General features: G+C 36.5%; 1 protein-coding gene across 3 annotated transcripts in view; it reads right to left on the bottom strand.

Moving 5' to 3' along the window:
• LOC127957919 (disks large homolog 4) overlaps positions 1–21,362 on the bottom strand; it is a 143,106-nt gene that overhangs the window by 102,157 nt on the left and 19,587 nt on the right. The window contains exon 1 of one of the 3 annotated variants that reach the window (XM_052556632.1): positions 12,623–12,865. The exons of 1 other annotated variant lie outside the window; for it this stretch is intronic. In XM_052556632.1, the coding sequence (XP_052412592.1) occupies positions 12,623–12,664 (42 nt within the window). In that variant the 5' untranslated portion in view covers positions 12,665–12,865. Of the gene's footprint in view, positions 1–2,098; positions 2,276–12,622; positions 12,866–21,362 lie in introns of those variants that run through there. One more of the 3 variants, XM_052556631.1, reaches the window with a different exon arrangement.

Genomic DNA, 21,362 nt, shown 5'->3' with positions numbered 1-21,362 from the left:
GCTGAAACTTTAACACTGTTTCTAATGTGTTGATTCTCAACACATGTGTAAAATTGTCATGATCCTAAAGAAATAAAATACTCTCTTAGACCATCCAAGGTGCAGATGAGTTTGTTTCAAAAGAATAAATTTGGAGAAATATAGCAATACATCACTTGTTTACCAATGGATCCTCTGCAGTGTATGTGTGCCATCAGAATTAGAGTCCAAACATCTGATAAAAACATCACAATAATCCACAAGTAATCCACACCACTCCAGTCCATCAGTTCATGTCTTGTGAAGCAAAAAGCTGACACTAGCCAAACGCACACAGTATACTATATGAGGCTGCAAGTGACATGATGACATATATAGCTACTGTTTTTCAAAAAACACACAGTGAAAATATACTATTGTCAGATGGGCAAAAATATTTGAAAATAAAAATAACCCAGAATACCCTTGCATGGCCAATAGAAAAAATTGTCTTATCATTTCCTCAATTCAACTGACTGGTGTGACAGCATTAATTTTGGACACTGAGTGAATACTCAAAATGATAACATCAAACCTATATACATCAATCTATACAATCAAAATCTTTTATGGTTTAATTTACTGTAGGTAGAAATAGCTCTTTATATTTGTAGGTTACCACTAGTGTTCATTAGGTTGAACTGTAATATCACAGCATGAGAACCATAAATTTGAACCTGGAGCACAAAAGCAGTCATACGTCATTGGGGTGTATTTGTAGCAATAGCCAACAATACACTGTATAGGTCAAAATTATCAATTTATCAATTTTTTACACCAAAAATCATTGGGATATTAAATAAAGATCATGTTCAAATAAGATATATTGTACATTTCCTACCATAAATATATCAAAACTTTATTTTTGATTAATAATATGCATTCCTAAGAACTTCATGTGGACAACTTTAAAGGCAATTTTCTTAATATTTAGTTTTTAGTTTTTTTCACCCTCAGTTTCAAGTAGTTGTATCTCGACCATATATTGTCCTATCCTAAAAACCCATCCATCAATGGGAAGCTTATTTATTCTGCTTCAAAAAAAGACATTTTTTGGTCCAGGGTCACAAATGTCAGGTTGGGGAAAGTTGTCAGATATTTTTATGTTGTAATCTAATGTATTGCAAATTCAGTCAGCCAAAACAGTGCTTCGGTACTGTTATGTACCTTTTCCAATTTTGCTAATTTTGTGTTTTATAACTGTTTTAATGTTTACATTTGTTCTAAAAATGGATTAAATAGGCTACAATATATTTACATACATATGTATTGTGCAAAATAGCTTTTTTCATTGCTTTTTATACATTTTATCCCATCCAGTGGTTCCCAATCCTGTTCCTGGAGCTGGAGGCACCCCAGCACTGCACATTTTGCATGTCTCCTTAATCAAACACACCTTATCCAGATTATCAGCTCATTATTAGAGACTCCAAGACCTGAAAAGGGTGTGTCAGAGAAAAAAGACATGCAAAATCTGCTGTGTTGGGGTGTCTCCAGGACCAGGATTGGGAACCTCTGCATACTACAGTATGTGGGCATGTGATAAATTGACTTTTTTTTTTTTTTTTGGAAAATAAGTGTGGAAATGTGCGTTAGCTTTTTGAATTACTTCTCCCTGCACCTTCACGTCGCCTTTTATGTTGTGTTCAGCTTGTAGCTCGGCCATTTATGGTGTATTGTAGAGAGCCATATTGCCTTTCACGAACTGAAACGGAAGATCCTTGATCGACCTTCCAATGTTTTTAGCATGTGTGCATCTGCAAAGAGACAGGTGGCTTTACATGGCATCCTACCATACAACAAGTCTATTATACTATACTGTAGTAGTGCGTATGTAATTGCAAAACCTCGTTCAGAGAAACCGGTGATGTACAGTAAAGTCATACTGTAAATGCCACGCGACCAATCACAAAAACACCACAATAGATGTTTCAATCATAATTCCTTTAACCAACTGCGATTTTCATAATTGTGGGTGTACATATGGGAGAAATCTGTCACCAACTGTATGTATCACCTTTCTAGCATCCTATCCACAAGAAAACCAGCAGAAACGGGCGCGTGCGCACCCCCGGCTTACCTTACAGCCGAACATGAGCGAAAGCGTACGCTTGCTACATATAAGTTTACACTGGCACATCACCGGTGAAAAGCACTTGAAGTTCCTCAGAGGAGGAGACATCACGTCGACACCCATAGACACAAAACACACCGATCACCGGCCGGCCGCCCGCGCTCCGCTCAGCGCGAGGCTAAAGAGGTACCGTGTGCGAGGAGCGCGCTGTATTCAAATAGCTCAAGACATCCTGAACGCTTTCCTCCTCAGTGCTGCTGATGCTGAGAGGGAGGTGAAACGGTGACGGGGAGGAGTTCTGTGTAATGAGCACTAATGAGTGAACAACGCCGACCAGTGGCCTCTGAATCACAATAGAAGAAGCTTTAGCATGATCACTACGGGCTTCAGTGGCGAAACATGCGAATAACAAACAAGCACCATTGTCAAAAAATCTTAATAAAGCAATGCGAATATAATTCTTCACTATACTCGAACACATTTACAAGGACAGAATGTTGAAAAAAGCCAATAACATTATATGCGATCACAAACACCCATTAGCATCCCATTTTAATGTATTACCATCTAGGCGTCGTTTCTGCCCACCTCTTATGACCAAGAACAGATCAAAATTTTATTTTGTACCACAAGCCATTAAGGCGTTAAATCAATTAAATCAATTAAAATAAGCTATCTGTCCAGCTGGCAGGGTTATACCCAATGGTATTTTTATTTGTATGTATGTATTTTAGTGTTTTGTAATGCATCGTATTGTTTTTGTTATATGTTGTCATGTAGTGCCTTGAGACTGCGCCGCAAACCCAATTGCCCCACGGGGACAATAAAGTTCTTCTTCTACTACTACTGCCATAAAAATTCACAAAGAAAAGCCTTTTCACTTTTGGAAAACGACCCCTTATTAACCCCTTTAATCCCGTTATATCCAGGTGGTGTCATTTAGTAAACCTTTGATTTTTTTTTTTTAATTTGGAAAATGCACTAAAACAGAGCCTTGTAACTATTGCGACCGGTGGTATTAAACGGGTTAAAGTCTTTTGATTTACATTCGTAATGACGACGTTATTTTTTGTGGAAATGTTTTATTTGTATGTTTTTTTATACCTATTATATATACAACTTAATACTACTAATAATATAAAAAACTTTTTTATGTTTATACTGTTTTACTAATTAACAAGTCCTCAAACTTAGGTTTATGGACGTTTTGACCATGTTTAGCTCACTTAAGCTCACAAAACACGGTAAGTATAAACACACACACACACAGAAACGTTTTAGCAATCCTCACAATAATGATTAATGAACACATTCTGCACATCAGTGTAGGCCGATATACAGGTCTGGAGTGTGCAGCGAAGTGGCACATGAGTGTACAGCGCCCTCTGCTGGCGGTAGCATGTTGTGAGCTGTCCATGGTACTGATAGGCAAGTCTTCAGCGCGACACACTGTTACTGTATTCTCCACAGCGCTTATTCTCAGTAAGGCAGTAAGGATGGTGTTATCTGTATTTCTTTCTTTTTATTTATTTATTGGACCGAAAAGCTCAGTTACTTAATGATTCCTAAGTATGTTGTAAGCGGTTTATCGCTCGCTCGGCGGCGCTAGAGATCCAGGTGAAGGCAGAATTGTGCATTCATCTCAGGCGCGACTGCGGCGCAAGACGTCCTGCTCGTCGATGACGTAAGTCTACACCACACAGCTTCAATGCCTGCGGTGTCACGAGGACAGTCATCTGGTATAGTACACAAACACGCAAATCATGCGCACAAACCAAACAAGCAGCAGCGTATTACTGTTCAAAGATTAAGTTGAAAAGTGTTTAGACACTTTATTTCAAGTTTACTTTATTCATTTATAAAGCACAATTAAAACAACAGAGCGTTGACCAAAGTGCTGTACAATAATAAAAAAAAATATATTAATAATAAAAAAGATAGAAAACAAACACCAGATAAGTATCAAAACACCAGATAAAACATCAACGACAACACAAGTGGAAACCAATGGCTCAACACACTGCAGTCTCAAAAGCTAAACATAAAAAAATTAACCTTCAGACACCTTTTAAAAATATTTAGAGTAAAATCAACTTTAATGTGGGAAGGTAGGCTGTTCCATCTTTAAGGAGCCACCAATGCAAAGGCCTTACACTTGTACCTTGTCTGAACAATTAAAATAGATTGGTCAGAAGACCTTAAAGACCTAGCAGGTTTGTGTACCTGTAGGAGCTCAGACAAGTAAGAGGGAGCTAACCCATTCAAATAATTATATACAAAAACAAGGAGCTTAAAGTCAATCCTATACTGGTCTGGCAACCAGCCCAGACAGGAGAGAATATGAAAAATATAATCCCACTTGCAAGACCCAGTCAAAAGCCTAGCGGCAGCATTCTGTAGTACGTGCAAATGGTTTAGAGTCATTTGACAAACACCCACATACAATTAATTGCAATAATCAAGCCTCACAAACACAAAGGCATGGATCGCCTTCACAATCTTTAAAAGAAATATTTTTTTTAACATTCACCACTAATCGTAAATGAAAAAAACCTGATTCAATGACTGAATTTATCTGTTTATTGAATTTGAGGGTATTATCAAATAATACAGCTAGATTTTTGAACAACTCAGCTAAATTTGACATTTCAGGCACATTAGGACCTCCAAACCAAACCAGTTCTGTCTTGCTCTCATTCAAATTTAACCACTCTTAAACTGTCTGAATAATGTATTGAAGCAAGTGACATTTGCCAACCCCAGCATGTTTTTAGTAGGTAAGTCAGTTCACAGGTGATCGGTGAACTGCAAAAACTGGTAACTTTAACAACCACAAAGTAGCCAAATCCTTTTCATCTGCTATGAACAATACATTTTATCATGCAAAGCCTAACAAAATGCTTTTCTTTATGAAATGTTTTGCTTGAAATGTGTGCTTGTGATGCCTTTCTTTGATATTTTGTTACCTTGATAACACATTATTTTAAGGTGTCATTGTTACACATATACTTGCTGTTGTAATAGCTCTTAATTATGCATAATTACATGCAAGTAACCCTAATCTTAAACTAAGTCATATAGTTAGTACATGTAGTTAATTAATATTACACAGTACTTATATGTATAATTACATTGTAACAAGGACACCTTAAAATAAAGTGTAACCTTTAATTACTGCCATGACATTAATGCATTTTATAGTTTTAAGGCAAGACATTGCAAGTGAACAGGGTAAAACAATGAAACTAATAGATATCACCATACTTTTCAAGTTGAATAATACGAATAATTAGGTAAAGCACATTTAAATCTTTTAATTACAATTTGGCAATTTAAATATGCAAACAGCATTATCAAATTAAATATGCTAATTTTCATGATTTTCAGGTTCAGAATTCTTGTTTCATTTGGTTGACCTATTAGAGGTTTATATAGTGGTTTTTTTTTTAAATATAATTTTTATCACTCTATAAATAATAACAGTGTCAACAGCCAGAAGAGGTAAAATATATATAATTTTCACCATGAATTTAGGAATAAAATGTTATATTATTCAGTGATTTATATATGAAGCTTCTCCATAAAAACCTTTAGAATATGGTTAGAAATATAACCGCGAAGCTTGGTTCAGATATTTTAGAAAAATTTTTATAGTGACAAAATGACAAAAAATTTACCAGTGCATGAAAAAACCTGTAGTGTCTTGCCTTTATTGAGTGGCAATGATTTAAGTTATTATTAGAAAACATCAGCAGAGTAAAACCTTGGTAGTTGTGGGCAGAGGTTCAGATTTGTCAGTGTGTGGTGTGTTAATTGTGTGTATCTTTCTAATGCAACACTCAGTTTCCATGGATATCGATATGCTAGGGAACAAAGTGTTATAATGTGAAAGCTGAAGAAAAATCTCCTTTACACTCAACAAATACGTAAAGCTTTCAAAATAAGCAGGCAGCATAGATTTAATATGACAGAGATAATATCAATAAAATAAAATAAAAAAATTTAATTGTAAATATATGTATATATTACATTTTTGTATTTTATACATTTTTAAATGGTAGAGGTCTAGGCACTATAGGACCCAAATCCCAGATCTGTGCAAGCACCTGTTACAATATGTTAGATAAAAGTATTTTTTTTTTTGCTCTCTCACACTGCCTTGTATTCAGATTTTCCTGTCCCATGTAAAGAATGGAAAAAGTGTGGTTTATGTCAGTAAGTGGAGCTATATATATATATATATATATATATATATATATATATATATATATATATATATATATATATATATATATATATATATATATATATATATATATAGCTGTACATCTCCTGTATGTTACACATTTATGGTCTTGCCTCCTTTCCCAGAATGCTTTGCAAATGAGCAAGTGCAGTGCAGCTGGCAGTTCATATATTTCCCGTCCAACTAAAAGAGTGGAGAAAGAGGGACTCCTGCCCTAGCCTGGAAAGCGTTGCCATGGTAACATCTGCAGGGGCGGGGATTCCCCAGTGGTTAGTGAGTTGGCAGCCTGTATGTATATGTATGTGTATTTATGTGTCTGTCTTTAAAAGAGGAGATCTCACATATACACCCACAAGTGATGTAAACAAAACAATGCATTCTTTGTTCGAACAGACAGCTATCTACAGACAAGCTTTCAATTATAATCTAAATTTAAATAAATTAAACTAACATCTTAGTCTAAAAGCAGGAGCAGAAGTTCTTATGAAATCACACTGCTGAAATATTCAATAAGGTCACATTCATAGAAAAATGCATATGAAACCTGTATACAATATATGATAGACCGTATGCAGGCTGTTGCTGCAGGAAATGCACAACACAACATGAAAGACCAACAAAGCAGCGGGATGTTTTATGCAAAAACTCCCCTGAATCAAAGACGCATAGACTTTATACATGAAAAAAAATCACTCTACTATGTTGCCTTGAGACTTCAGAAATGCGATTATCAATACATTTATCATATATAGTCATTCATTCAAATACACATACAATACTTTTAAAAAGTTCAGCGTCAGTAAGAAGTTGTCTTAATTATTGACAAAATGTATAAAATAGGTAGGTCTTTAAATGTTCCCTCGGAGGTTTGTCATACTATTTTCTGTTATCTTGGTTAATCATGACCTCATTAGCCCTTCTGACAGATGCTGTAGCGACACCACTGACATTAAAGAAATATTTTTTCACATAACAATTAGTTGTGTACAAATTTATGGACATACTGTAGGTTGCTTTAGTGCTAAATAAAATCTCTACAATTAGCTGTGTATTGACATTCTTTATATACTTTTTTAAGTACAAAAGAGAAAGTTATTTTTAAGCATCATATCTGGTAAAACAGCTTCTTATATCTGCAAATTTTTACTCATGACAGCTATCTTTAACACGTGCCTTGTTTTCTAATGTATTCAGACAGAATGAAAGGCATGACAATAAAGTGCAGCATTCAATACAGTCGAACAGAAACATGCACCAAAATAAGTAAAAGAATATACATTGCACTGTTTAAACTGTAGGGATGCACGATAATATCAGCACAACATCGGTATCGGCCGATACCGATGATGGTCATTTTAAGCTTTTATCGGCCGATACCGATGTTGTGCTGATATTATCGTGATATTATCGTGCATCCCTACATATGATATGAATATTTCTGCCGATGAGCCAAACCGATATTCTCCAAGTGAAATAATTGACCTGTTTTTCAGATGTGAATGCCTGTCTACATTTGTAAAATAATACATTTATGGTAGAATCAGTACAGAAGAGATACATGGATTTCTCTTCAGTAAAATTAAAGTTTAAATATATCAGGCGAAAAATTTGTATATATATCGGTATCGGTATCGGCATCGGGCAAAATTATTTTAAAAATATCGGCATATCGAATATCGGCCAAAATCCAATATCGTGCATCCCTAGTTTAAAGTGCTGTCTGGAGGGAATGTAACTCTGATACAACACCACTAAACATTGCATTCAGTTTTAGTCCTTTATGTTTTATCAATGTTAACTGGTCAATAGCATATCACTGCATCTCAACAATAGAGTGAATCTACAACAATGAATAGTGACAGTGCTGTGTGAAGAGAAGAATTAATTGCTGCGGTTTCCATTTTGGGCCACTAGAGATGAAAGTGAACATTCTTAGGACTCCAAAAGCACGATATTGGGAAAAAATGACACTGCAATATTTTATTTTTCTGCAATATATATTGCGATATGAAATCTAATCACATTTTTTCTTACAAACAAAAATGGGGTAAGCACACTTACATTCTCATTTTAAATGATTTAAACATCGACACCATCGTGTCAATTGATTAATATGCGCGAGGGAGAGAGAGCAAGACAGCGCTCGAGTTGTTTAAAGACGGTGAGCATGCGGCCGGGGCACTCTCTCTCTCGCGCTCTCTCTCTCTCTGCTCTGTTAAACTGACAGGACTTAAAAACACATGTAAATGATAAACTTTCACTCTATGATTGTTAAGCTGTGCAATTATTCCGCGGATCACATTCGTCAAGGGCCGGGGAGCAGCTGGCCCATACAGTTAATGAATAACGGATCAACTAAGACAGCCTACTTCGCACATCATGCGATGTGACTATCGTGGATTCTTACATCGCGATATCGATGCTTAAACGCTTCCGCTAACTGTCATATGCAAGTTCGAGAGTCATGTTTCAGCGTATGACGTAGGACGTAGGTGTAGCGTAAGAAGTGATGAACGAGGGAGCACAGAGGATAGAGCAAAACAAAACTTTGTACAAAGTTCAAAATTTGGAAAGAAAAAAACTGGAGGATTTACAAGAGGAGACTGGTTTTCCTTTGCTTTCTGTGCTCCTGTAAACAACACTTGGTTCTCGCGAGACCAGAATATTCTCACCAGAGATTACGCTATGCATACGTCCTAAAAATAAAAAGCTTAAAGATAAAGCTTCGAATAGCCAGGACAATTTTAAATATAACTCTGATTGTTTTTGTCTGAAAGAAAAAGTCACATAGTCCTAGAATGGCTTGATGGTAAGTAAATCATGGGGGAATTTTCATTTTGGGGGAAGCTATCCCTTTAACTGAACATTTTGTAACTTTGGTGGAGAATGACTCAGCAGAAATGATTTTATGTTATACGGCACACAAATACGCCCATAAATGCATATGCACACAACACAAGTAGTGTATTTTTTAATGCTACAAATCAGTATTCAGAAGCAGCTTTTTTTTTCATATTGTTCACCCAGTATTATCCTTCTGAAACCAGCATCCAAAATATAATGTATAGTGACTAGAAAATGCTCATTTAATCAAAAGCATGAGTAAGAATCCTTCTATTATCTTTTCAATAATGAATCCAGCCTTAGCCCATTCAGGCATGTTTTGATGAGACAGGAATGAACATTTGTTCTTGTACTTGTGCTTTATTGCTGCAGTTACCAGATCTCATTGCTCTAGTTCAGGACAGTGTGGCAAAACTCAAGCTGACTTGCTCAAATCCACTTCTGACATACAGGATATGAGACCAATATGATGGTTCTCAATTCTGTCTACTCCAATTTTGATAGTTGCTACTGCACCTGCAATACTTCCTCCTCTCAGTTCTGTCCTGTGAGTCAGAGCATAACCTGATGAGCTGTTTTAACTGCCATGGGTCAAATTCCCTCAGTTGTTAGAGTTATGAACACTACCATCCAAAAGTAAAAAAATAAAAAAATTAACATTTTAGACTTTCTCAATACTCAGTTTCCTGAGCAGCAAATCAGCATATTAGAATGATTCCCGAAGGGTAATACACTGAAAGACTGGAGTGATGGCTGCTTAAAATTCAGCTTCGAATCACAAAAATAAATTACATTTTAAAATATTTTGTAATTGTAGTAATATTGTTTTTGATGCAGCCTCAAGAACCTTGAAAAAACTGTAAACATTTTGCAGACCCTAAATTTTGCAACAGTAGTCAATAACATTATTATTATTTTACTTTATATGAATAACCAAGTAAAAAGTATGATGTCCCACCACAGTGACTAAAAATTCATAAAAAGGAAGAAAAGAGAAACAAGTCCAGTCTCGTAAACAATGGCAGCTGCAGGTAGGCGAACTTGTCCAGTGTCGCTTTCTTAATGTCATGTTGGAATATGGTAATGTGACTGACTATGCATGAGGAAAACTTCTGCGGTCTTCAGACAAAGCAACTGTCTGTGAATTAATTGGCTTCCGAATGCAGATGAGTTTCATTACTGAGAAACCATGATTAATGTTCTTTTACAGATGTCACCTTGAAAAACAACCGCTGTCCAAATAGAACTATACTGTAGTTCATGTGAATATCTAAACCAATAAAATGCATGAATACAGTATGTGAAAACTGTGGTATATTGTTAAAAGCTATGTATGACATACAGGGCCAACTAGTATCACTCTTTCAGCCATTTTTCGTCTCTTTTCAGCTTTCAGTTCTTTAATATGCACTGAAAAATAGCCGTTTGCAAGTCTTCAACACTTTCTTTACACCCCACTGAATAGACCAATATACAAAAGCAAAACTTTTCCAAAAATGAAAGCATTTAAGAGCGAGCATCACAGACACTCCAGCATTATACACTCTCAGAAAAAAAAGGTTCAAAAGCTGTCACTGGGGTGGTACCTTTTCGAAATGTATGCTTTTGTATGTTTTAGGTACTAATATGTACACTTGAGGAATTGGACCATTTAAGTACAAAGGTGTATCTTTTGAAAAGGTGATAGCTTTTGTACCTTTTTTGTGTATGCAAGGCTGTAACCACCATATAAACAGATGTGGCCAAACTGCTCCAAATATTTGACAAAACATTTTTAAAAAATAGCCTACATTTTTAAGCTGGTCTGTCTGAGCAGTCTAATATCACTCATCATTGACATCAATCAAATCAAAGAAGGTGGAGTTTACTGCTGACAGAAGCTTCAGTTACACTGAAAGCCTGAAAGGTATGAATTACAGTATAAATGTTAAATGACTGTCAATAATATCTACTCTAGTGATGTTTTTTGTCACATTTTGCAAAATAGCCTATACTTTTTATGTGAGACATGAAATGTAATTAGTAATTGAACCAAATGAGACAGGAAATATAAACAGAACCATCTTCTGCATATTAAGCATAAGAATAAGATTGAATGTGTGCATATTTTAAATAAAAATTATTTGCATATAGTTCAAATACATTACGATACATTACCCTTCTTTTGCTATTTTTATTTATTCCATGTAAGTAATAGAAATAAATACATTAAAAATGCATTTAATACTGAATAGTTTTGATAAAATAATAGAACTTAATTAATATATATATATGTGTGTGTGTGTGCGTGTGTCTGTGCACACACCATTGTATAGCTACCTTAGCAACATGCTAAGCATTTGAATCAATTGTGATTCATGTGTCTTGTGTACTTCTCAAGTGAAGCACTATTTTGTATTAGTGCTCCAAATTAGTCAACTATGTGAACATCTTGGTCAACCTTCAGCATACTAGCCAGAAAGGGCTATTCTCAACAACCTGCATAAACCATTCTGAATGAGCATAGACATTCAGAATACGTGACATGTTGACCACAAGCTGGAGGTTGAATGCACAATTTAAGGCCAGGCACCTGACCTTTAACCTTTAATCCTTCCCATTTTGTCTATGGATGTTCTCTCTCTTTCTCTCTCACTCTCTGCTTTTACAGCATTGTGCAGTAATAAGGAGGCCAATGAATATTATATGCCCACATTAGTGATGCTATTCTGACAGAAAAAAAATGACTGGGGGGTAGAGAGCTTGATGGATATCAAATCAACATGCCAAACAGACGCTTTTGCCCCACAGCCCCTCTGAGCTGCCATACACACAGATTTCTGTCTATTCAGCAAACTGTGTTTTTCCAAATCAGAATATTTATATTTACAGACATATGGAATAACACTGAGCAATTACCACACATTCACACAAAAACAGACATAAAAAACATGAGCTGCTTACTTCCGGTCATACATGAGGGGGCAAAAAAACATACGCAGACTTTTAGGCTGTCTTGAACACACACATGCGCGCGCACGCACACACACACAGAAATGCTCTAAAAAATGTTGTTCAATAATCTATGGTCAAAATGCCTGTGTACCAAAGGATTCAAAGACACAAGAACAAACAATCTGATACTCTATGCAATATCGTCTCATGCATAAATGCATTTTATGGCTGCTTGTCCTGGCATTCATTTTTCTAGCTTCGTGTTTTGCATTTTTCTGTCTCGTTTCCACAGATGCATTCACACACGTGTGTGTAGCCGTGCTACTTCTGTGTCAACAGGCATACACACACACACATGCATCACATCATAAATCTAGTCCCAGTTAGTCAGACAGACTGGCGCACACACTGTAGATTCACGCAGTGAAGATATAAACAACATGCAACAGCAGCTCTGCGCCATAAAGACAGAGAGCAAGACGTCTGGAAGGAAAAAATGTACGTACCACACATGAGCAGAGCAGAGGAAGCTTAGCACGAGCCCTCATCAGCCACAAACAACCGACCAAAATGCCCGCAATGAGGGGGAAAAGAGGGATGAAAAGTGAGGGAAAGATACAGTGGCTGGACAAGTGGGTAAGAGAGAAATAAAGAGAGAGAGACGGAGAGGCAGGGATAGTTGGTGTAGGTCTAGGAACACAAAGGAACCTGGCAGACTGTTCCACCTCTGAGTCACTGAACAGGTTTGTGACAGAAAGAAAAGGAGAGAGGGTGGGAGAGATGAGAGGAGGGATATGAGAGACGATCTCACCTACGCTTTCTGGAAGATTTCCCTATCATGCATGCGCTTTACTCACTCTTAAAAATATACATTCTTCAATGGAGCACTTTAGGTTCAACAAAGAACCCTGTAGAAGGTACATGAGTTGATTGATTAAATGATTAAAATGTTACATTGAAAGTTCAATGTATTCCAATAAGGATATTGATTTATTGGTTCTTTAAAGACCCCATGAAATCAAAACATTGGACTTTTTGTGACGTTTAGTCTGTTAGCGTGTCATGTCATTTATTTTAGGTGTATTATTTACTTGTCTAACGAATAATCCATAGAATTAATTAAACAAAACTATTATGTTTAAATAGAATTGTGTGTATGATTTATTTATTTACCTATTTATTTGTTAGTACAAAAATTAAGAAAATATGATGCATATTTTAAAAAGACGTCACAATAAACATAGATGTATTTAGAAGCTTCCTTTATTTATATTATGTAAACTACATTTAATATGTAGTTTAAAATGTATCTCAAGTAATAATTTTACCCTCATATTCTAATTGAGCTGATTAAATTAAGCTGTAAAATGTAAAGTGCACATGCTAGTACTCCTCCTATTGGTTGACAGAATTCAACTTCAGTAAGATTCCCTGAAAATTTACAAAAAAGTTTTTTGTCATCCTATTTAAAAAAAAGAAGACAAAATATTGTTTTACATCCTTCCCCAAACTCCTGTTAGGAAATTCATAAACATATAAATGCTATTTTTGGGGGGTCTTTAAAAGAAAAGTATGTAATTTTTGTGCAACTAGCAGAACAAAAGAATAAAATAAAAAACACACATTCTAACAGTCTGCCATTGGTCAGTGTTGTAGTGTTCTAAAACAATCAAACAAAAAGTGTCATGTTGTAAATTATATCTGCATATTATAGTAAAATGGAATAGAAGAATGTATTATAACATCTAAATTTTACTTTTTTCCCAGTAAAGCAGCTGCACATGCTTCAGATGGTTTTCTTTTCCTTTATGAAACTTAAAGATGTTCTGCAATTGAGTCATGTTGTAATTATAAAAGAGAAGCATGTCCATTTTAACAAAACAGAAAATTATTTGGATTCCTCATAACATTGAGCTGGTGGATTGACATTTCAGGCAAGGAAGACTTTATTAAAAGGTTAGGTCATCCAAAAATGAAAATTATGTCATTAATGACACACCCTCATGTCGTTCCAAACCCGTAAGACCTCTGTTCATCTTCGGAACACAGTTTAAGATATTTTAGATTTAGTCCAAGTGCTCTCTGTCCCTCCATTGAAACTGTATTTACAGTATTCTGTCCTGTCCATGTAATAAAACCATCATCAAAGTAGTCCATGTGACATCAGAGGGTCAGTTAGAATTTGTTGAAGCATCGAAAATACATTTTGGTCCAAAAATAACAAAAACTTCAACTTTATTCAGCAATGTCTTCTCTACTGGTCTGTTGTTAATCTGCGTTCACGATTCCGCAGTGACGCTGCTGAAATAAGTCACTGCAGTAGTGATGGGAAGTTTGGTTCTTTTCTGCTTTTCCGGATTAAACAAAAATGGTTCACCAGTTATTTTGTGCTGGACGTAATGACTTCATTGGCGATGATTGCCCTTGATTCAAGCCTTCGGTTTAATCACACATGCGCAGTATCATCAGCTCCTCGGTTCTCGAAACACACATGTCTGACAAAAACGGTTCTTGGATCAGTGTACTGCTCATCTTCAGTTCTCTCTTCACAGCAGTTCAGTCAGTGTATTGTTTGAGTAAATGAATTACTCCGGGATATTGGTTTGTTTGAACTCAGAGGGAGTGTCAGCCACGTTAAAAAAGTTAACAGCTTAAGTAATTTGTGGATTAATGCGTATTGGAGACACGAACCGTTTCAAGCGATTCAGTTCGATTTGGTGGACTGGTTCAACCGGTTCACTAAGAAAAAAACGGTTAAATCGAATGATTCGTTCGCGAACCGGATATCACTACAATGCAGTGAACGTGCTCACAATAGACCCAGAAGGAAAGACAATGCTGAATAAAGTCATAATTTTTGTTAATTTTTCGATGCTTCAAAAAATTCTAACTGACCCTCTGATGTCACATGGACTACTTTGATGATGTTTTTCTTACCTTTCTGGACATGGACAGTATACCGTACACACAGTTTTAATGGAGGGACTGAGAGCTCTCGGACAAAATCTAAAATATCTTATACTGTGTTCCGAAGATAAACGGAGGTCTCACGGGTTTGGAACTAACCCATAAGTTTTGACTCGAGCCCTTTTAAGAGGTTTTATTTTTCTCATACAGTATTCATTCTGTCTGGTGTATAGCATACACTCTGATCTTTGCTATAATTCTGGAATATGCTGTTTAGTCCTGTTTTATGTTTTGCTACTGTATATTGTGTTATATTATTGCTGCTTGTTCTGTTTAGATGTACTTTTATGTTTATGCTTTGTGAGAGGCCCATGGCTACAATACTGTTATATAATACATAGCACTCACAGAACACTAGTAACTTTAAACTAACAGCTCTGTTGAGACAATGTGACACATCAGTGGCTGACCTTTTCACCTGAACATGTCCAATTATATAGTCATTCTGGAAAGAGAAGCAACTATTACATACATCATTGGAAGGAACATGCACTTTTATATTTCATACAAATCTTTGTATGAAATATAAGCTTGTAAGACTGATATTACATAGAAAATAGAAGATCCTCCAACAAAAGATGAGTGGAAAGTGTATATTTGTAAGACAGGAGGACTTAAATGTAAATGTTTTTTCCAGTATACAGACATTAACTAATTTTATATGTGACCCTGGACCACAAAACTAGTCATAAGGGTTAATTTTTTCGAAACTGAGATTTATACCTCATCTGAAAGCTGAATAAGCTGTCCATTGAGGTATGGTTTGTTAGGACAGGACAATATTTGTCTGAGATACAACTATTTGAAATCTGGAATCTGATCATGCAAAAGAAATCAAAATTTTGAGACAATGGCCTTTAAAGCTGTTCATATGAAGTCCTTAGCATATTAATAATAAAAAATTAAGTTTTGATATATTTACACTAGAAAATTTACAAAATATCTTCATGGAACATGATCTTTACTTAATAACCAAATGATTTTTGCATGAAAGAAAATATTGTATGGATATTTTTGATCCATACAATGTATTGTTGGCTATTGCGACAAATATACCTGTGCGACTTATGACTGGTTTTGTGGTCCAGGGTCACAAATTTAAATCATATTTAAGCATTTCATTTCAGCATTTTTTACCTGATGTACTATCTGAGCTATGGCCTTCCTGGTCAAATTGATGGAAGGAAAACCGACCTTTTTCTTCATGTGTGTGTGTATATATTTGTGTCAGTCTAATGATGCTGAGTGGCTTGTCAGTGGGAGCGATAACTAATGACCGGCTCTGCAAACAATGTCAAGAATATAAACAGTGCTAAACACTCACAAAAGGAACAGTAAACAATTCAAAACCAACCAACAAAATAAACAAACACTATGCCAAGCCTATAGCCCTGCGGCCTATGATTCTGCCTCCAGCCAAACTGAAAAGAAGAAAATAGACCCCATACAGCACTGCTCAGCACTGATCATTACTGAACCAATGACATCATCAGAAAAGGGATGGGATGGGATACAGACAGGAGACAGGACAGGAAATAGGACATGATGTGACATGACAGAATAAGATAAGATAAGATAAGATAAGATAAGATAAGATAAGATAAGATAAGATAAGATAAGATTTTTGATAGGATAGGATAGGATAGGATAGGATAGGATAGGATAGGATAGGACATGACAGGAAAGGACAGGTGGGACCGGACAGGTTGGACAGGATGGGACAGGACAAAATACAACACACAGTATACTAGACAAGAACAGATGTGTTTTGATAGGACAGGACAGGATAGGAAACAAGGCAGGACAGTATAGGATAAAACAGGACAGGATGAGATTGGACAAGATAAAAGACAGGAGAGGATAGAACAGAAAACATACAATACTCAACAGGCTCAAGGAACAAGTCATTGTTAGATAGGACAGAACAGGAGGATGGATGGGATGGGATAAGATGGGACAGGACGGGATAAGAAAACTGGACAGAATGCAATACATACCACGCTGGACAGAACAGGCCATTGTTGGATAGGACGGGAGACAGTACAGTAAGCAGGGTATAGGATAGGATAGGATAGGATAGGATAGGATAGGATAGGATAGGATAAAAGACACCACTCTAAACACAGCATTACATGACTAATAGAAAGGACATGACATGATAGGACAAGAGGCAGGACTGAAATATGTAATATATAACCATAATCTTTAGCTTAATATGTTTCTCCTAAAACAGAAGAAGAAGAAGAAGAAGAAGAAACACAAATATAATCATATAAGTGTGTTATTGATGTAAAGTAACGAGAGGGTGTGCTATAAAATGAAAGTGGACAGTACAGCCCAGATCTTGATCTTGGGAGTATTTGGTGAGAAATCGCTGATATCATATTGAGATCTTGGCAAATCTGAGCACAGTTGTGACATTATTGAGATCTCTTCTGAAACTGTGAAATTAATAAGATGTGTTTCTAAAGAAGAAAATATGAGAATGCATTAGACTTAAAAAAAAAAGGGTCCATTCATCCTCCAATTAATCTCACCGCTGTCTGTCTGGCAGTTGAGGAACAAATCCAATTTCTTATTCTCATCTTTTCTTTAGTAAAAATTCATACAACTGATGCTATTTCCTGTTACTCATGCCAGGCATTTAAGTCCTTATGAATATGTCATACTTACGAGTATCTACGTGCGAGTACACCCCCTTACAGACATTTTTGGTCATCTACGATTAGGTCATCTCCTGCCTCTCATTGTGTCTAATATGATGAATTCTCCCCTCTCCATTTTCTAGTTAATGCTATACATCTCCATCTTTCTCCATGCTTGCTCATACGTACATAATTATTATCATACGAATACACTCATACATTCTTTTGTTTTTTGTTTTTTTTTTTGCTCATTTCTATCTTTCTCATTCCTTCTCCCCCCTCTCTCTATTCTCTACATGATACCCTGCCATGTTGTCATGGCAACAATCAGGACCCAAGGGCTCGGTTGCTAGGCAACTCACATCACCCATAAGAGGAACATGAAGATAAAAAGTCAAAAACAAACAAACCGCGTAAATCAAAGGTTAATTCTCTCATTATTTGTGAGTGTGTGTGCTCTAGCACCAATGCTTCAATAACTGTAATTTTTTCGTGTTCATATTCAGAACATCAGTATCACATACTGTTCCCTCAAACACAACACACAATCCTTCATCTGACAATGAAACGAAACAGCAGCAGATATCGTGAGCACTTGTTTTTTAAAGACACAGGTGCATTTGCTCGATGCCACTTCCTTTTGCTATCGAACTCAAACATCTGGTTCTTCCACAAGCTGTTTTATTGGGGGGAAAAATAGAGAATGACAATGATGAGCCCTTAAGAGGCACAATGTGTTATCTGAATTGCAGGTGGTGCTAGTGATTCTGAAGCAGCTTGCTGATGCTACAGTTCTGTACTGGGCCACTGAGTGGCAGTGCGTGACTCAGCAATACAGCAGCATCCTCAGAAACTCACCACACAAGCTACTGATCTCTTAATTATGGACTCAGAATGTGTGTGTGTTAATTGCTGAGTGTTACACTTTTCAGTTATGTCAGATCCCTAGCTGCATGGGAAGTGGTTGAAAACTATTCTGGTATGGACACCACTGTCTGAAGACTGTAATTATGATGGTAAACGTCTAAATATTTGGAATTAGAACATTAAAGGGACAGTTCACCTCAAAATGAAATTTCTGTTAGTAATTACTCACCCTCATGTCATTCCAAACCCCTAAGACCTCATCTTCATAACACATCAAGATTTTTTTTTTTTTTTTATGAAATCCGAGAGCTTTTTGAACCTCCATAGAGAGTAATGCAACTGACACGTCCAAGCCCAGAAACCCATTAAGAACATTGTTAAATATTGTCCATGTGACATCTGTTGTTCGACCTTAATTTAATGAAGCTACAAGAATACTTGTGTGCAAAGAAAACAAAAATAATGACTTCATTCAACAATTCTTCTCCACCTCTGCCATTATCGAGAGTAACACGATGCTTGCGTCCTACCTCCATTTTAAGTGTATGCTATTTTTCAACCTTTCATCGTCAATGAGTCATCGGTCACTCAAATCCTCTTGTCTCGTTGCTTAAAAATGTAATAACACATCTCTTTTTAACGAGAAGCATGGCATTAGGAATCATTTATAACCAAAAAGGTGCGGAATGATTTAGTTTAATACTTTAAGACAATGCACATTTATTCAATTTAAGTGCTGAAACTAGCATGAAGCAAAACAAAGAGAAATAACTCTATTTTAAAACCATTAAAGGTGCCATAGAATGCAAAAATCACTTTTATAAGGTGTTTGAACACAGTTGTGTGGCCGCAGTGTGTGAAAACAACCAGCCTATAAAGGTAAAAATCCACCAACTCATTGTTTTATAATCCCTATAGATCATAAACAGTCTCTCCACACTAGCAGTTCCAGATTTCTAACGGCTATGACGTTGGGAAAGGTCCCGCCCATTTGTGATGCTCTCTGCTCTATTAGCATATACACAGCCCTGAGTGAGAAACAGCAATCTGCCATTACTGTTTTCTTGCTTTAGCTGCTGGAGGTACAATGTCAGCATCACAGAGCCATTAAAAGCATTGTGTGTTGGGATGCACCTATGAACATAGGAGTTTCCATAGACATGGTTTAAAATTTCATTTTCAAAGAGAATGTCCCAGAAAGCCCCCCGGAAAAGTCCTATATGTTTGAGCTAATCATAAAATCTTGCAAAACCATGGTACCCCAACAGGAAGGCATCCACTAGTCAATGGGCTAACCTCTGTTCAGAGACAGCCTTGCCTTTCTGCTGTCTATCAAAGCAGACAAAAGGCGATTTCTCACCGCATAGTTCTAGGAACTTAATTCTATGAAATAGTCAGCAGGGTGTTTCCAAGAGAACCAATTTCCTGCCGTTTTCCTGGTTGCATTTGCACCAGCAGCAGGAACTCTGAAGTGGCCAATAGTGAAGTCTTTGTTCACGGCATTTACAAACATCAACAACAGGTAAATGGAGGATGCTGCATTTGGAGCTCTTTTTGATGTTTGTTGTGGGTTTCAGGATAACAGAGATAGAGTAATTAAAAGAGCATGAAAATCTTAATCTCCTATGATTACATGCAGTTAAGAAAAGAACACAGTGCTGCGGGTAACAGGTAAATGCTGTTATCTCTGTTTTCCATGTTTGTGGAGTAAATGTTTACATGTCTTTTTAAAAATGCTGGGTAGCCAGTGTTTCATATGTTTTTGGCCAATCAGCATACACGACATCCCTGGTAGTTCTTATTGAACTGTTTTAGACCCTACTCTGAAGTGGGAGCTAAATTAGTTTCTCCAAACGGAGGAGGGAACTTCCACCAATAGTTCTAGGAACTATGAAAAGGTTCCCCCAGTGCAAAAGCATGTAAAGACGCCGATTTGACCATCTGAATTTTTTGTGCAGTCTGGATAAATGTGCAAAGTATGCATTGGACACAGCAGAAAAAGGGGATGAGTCTGCCTCATAAGAAAGAAAGGCTATCAGGTTCACCACTTGGTCCCTGAAAGACGCATTAGGAGCTTTGGGCACATAGCCGGGCTGGGGTTTCAAAACAAAGTAGGGCAGATGATACACATGGCAGTTTTTAAGCAATATTGCGGGGGAACTTTGGTTAACGTTACTGTATGGGCAACCAGGTGAGACACAGGGCCCATGACCTATCTAAAGTATCCAGATAAAAATTTGTTACCCATTCTCAGTGGGAAAGTGCACAAGCAACATTGATCAAAAAGAGAAAATTATGTATGCCACCATTGCGGTGTTGTCTGTCCGGACCAACACATGCTTTCTCGAATCAATGGCGAAACCTCTACTGGTCCAGCAGCACAGCTAGAAACTCCAGGCAGTTGATGTGCCAACAACCTGTCCACGCTGTGTGCCTATTGCAAAGTGGTTAAAGCGTTTTCTTCCTTTTTATTTGTATTTTTAAACAATTTACTTATTTGTGAAAAACACTATGAAATGATTACAGAATCAAGAAGTTCCCATCTAAAGAAATCAGTTTAATCCCATCTAAAGAGATTCATTTTTTATCAAGTTTCAATTTTTTTTTTTTTATCTGCCACCCTTCTCTCTAAGTTATCTGACATCAAAAAATCCATATCTGTCAGACACTATTTAAAATCCCTTCCAAATGTGACTGGAAGCCAGTGTAAAGACCTAAATACTGGGGAGATGTGCTTGTAGTGAGGATTCTAGCCACTGCGTTGACA

This window comes from Carassius gibelio, chromosome B5, assembly GCF_023724105.1.
Source record: "Carassius gibelio isolate Cgi1373 ecotype wild population from Czech Republic chromosome B5, carGib1.2-hapl.c, whole genome shotgun sequence".
Taxonomy (NCBI): domain Eukaryota; kingdom Metazoa; phylum Chordata; class Actinopteri; order Cypriniformes; family Cyprinidae; genus Carassius; species Carassius gibelio.
This window is presented reverse-complemented; position numbering and strand designations above follow the sequence as displayed.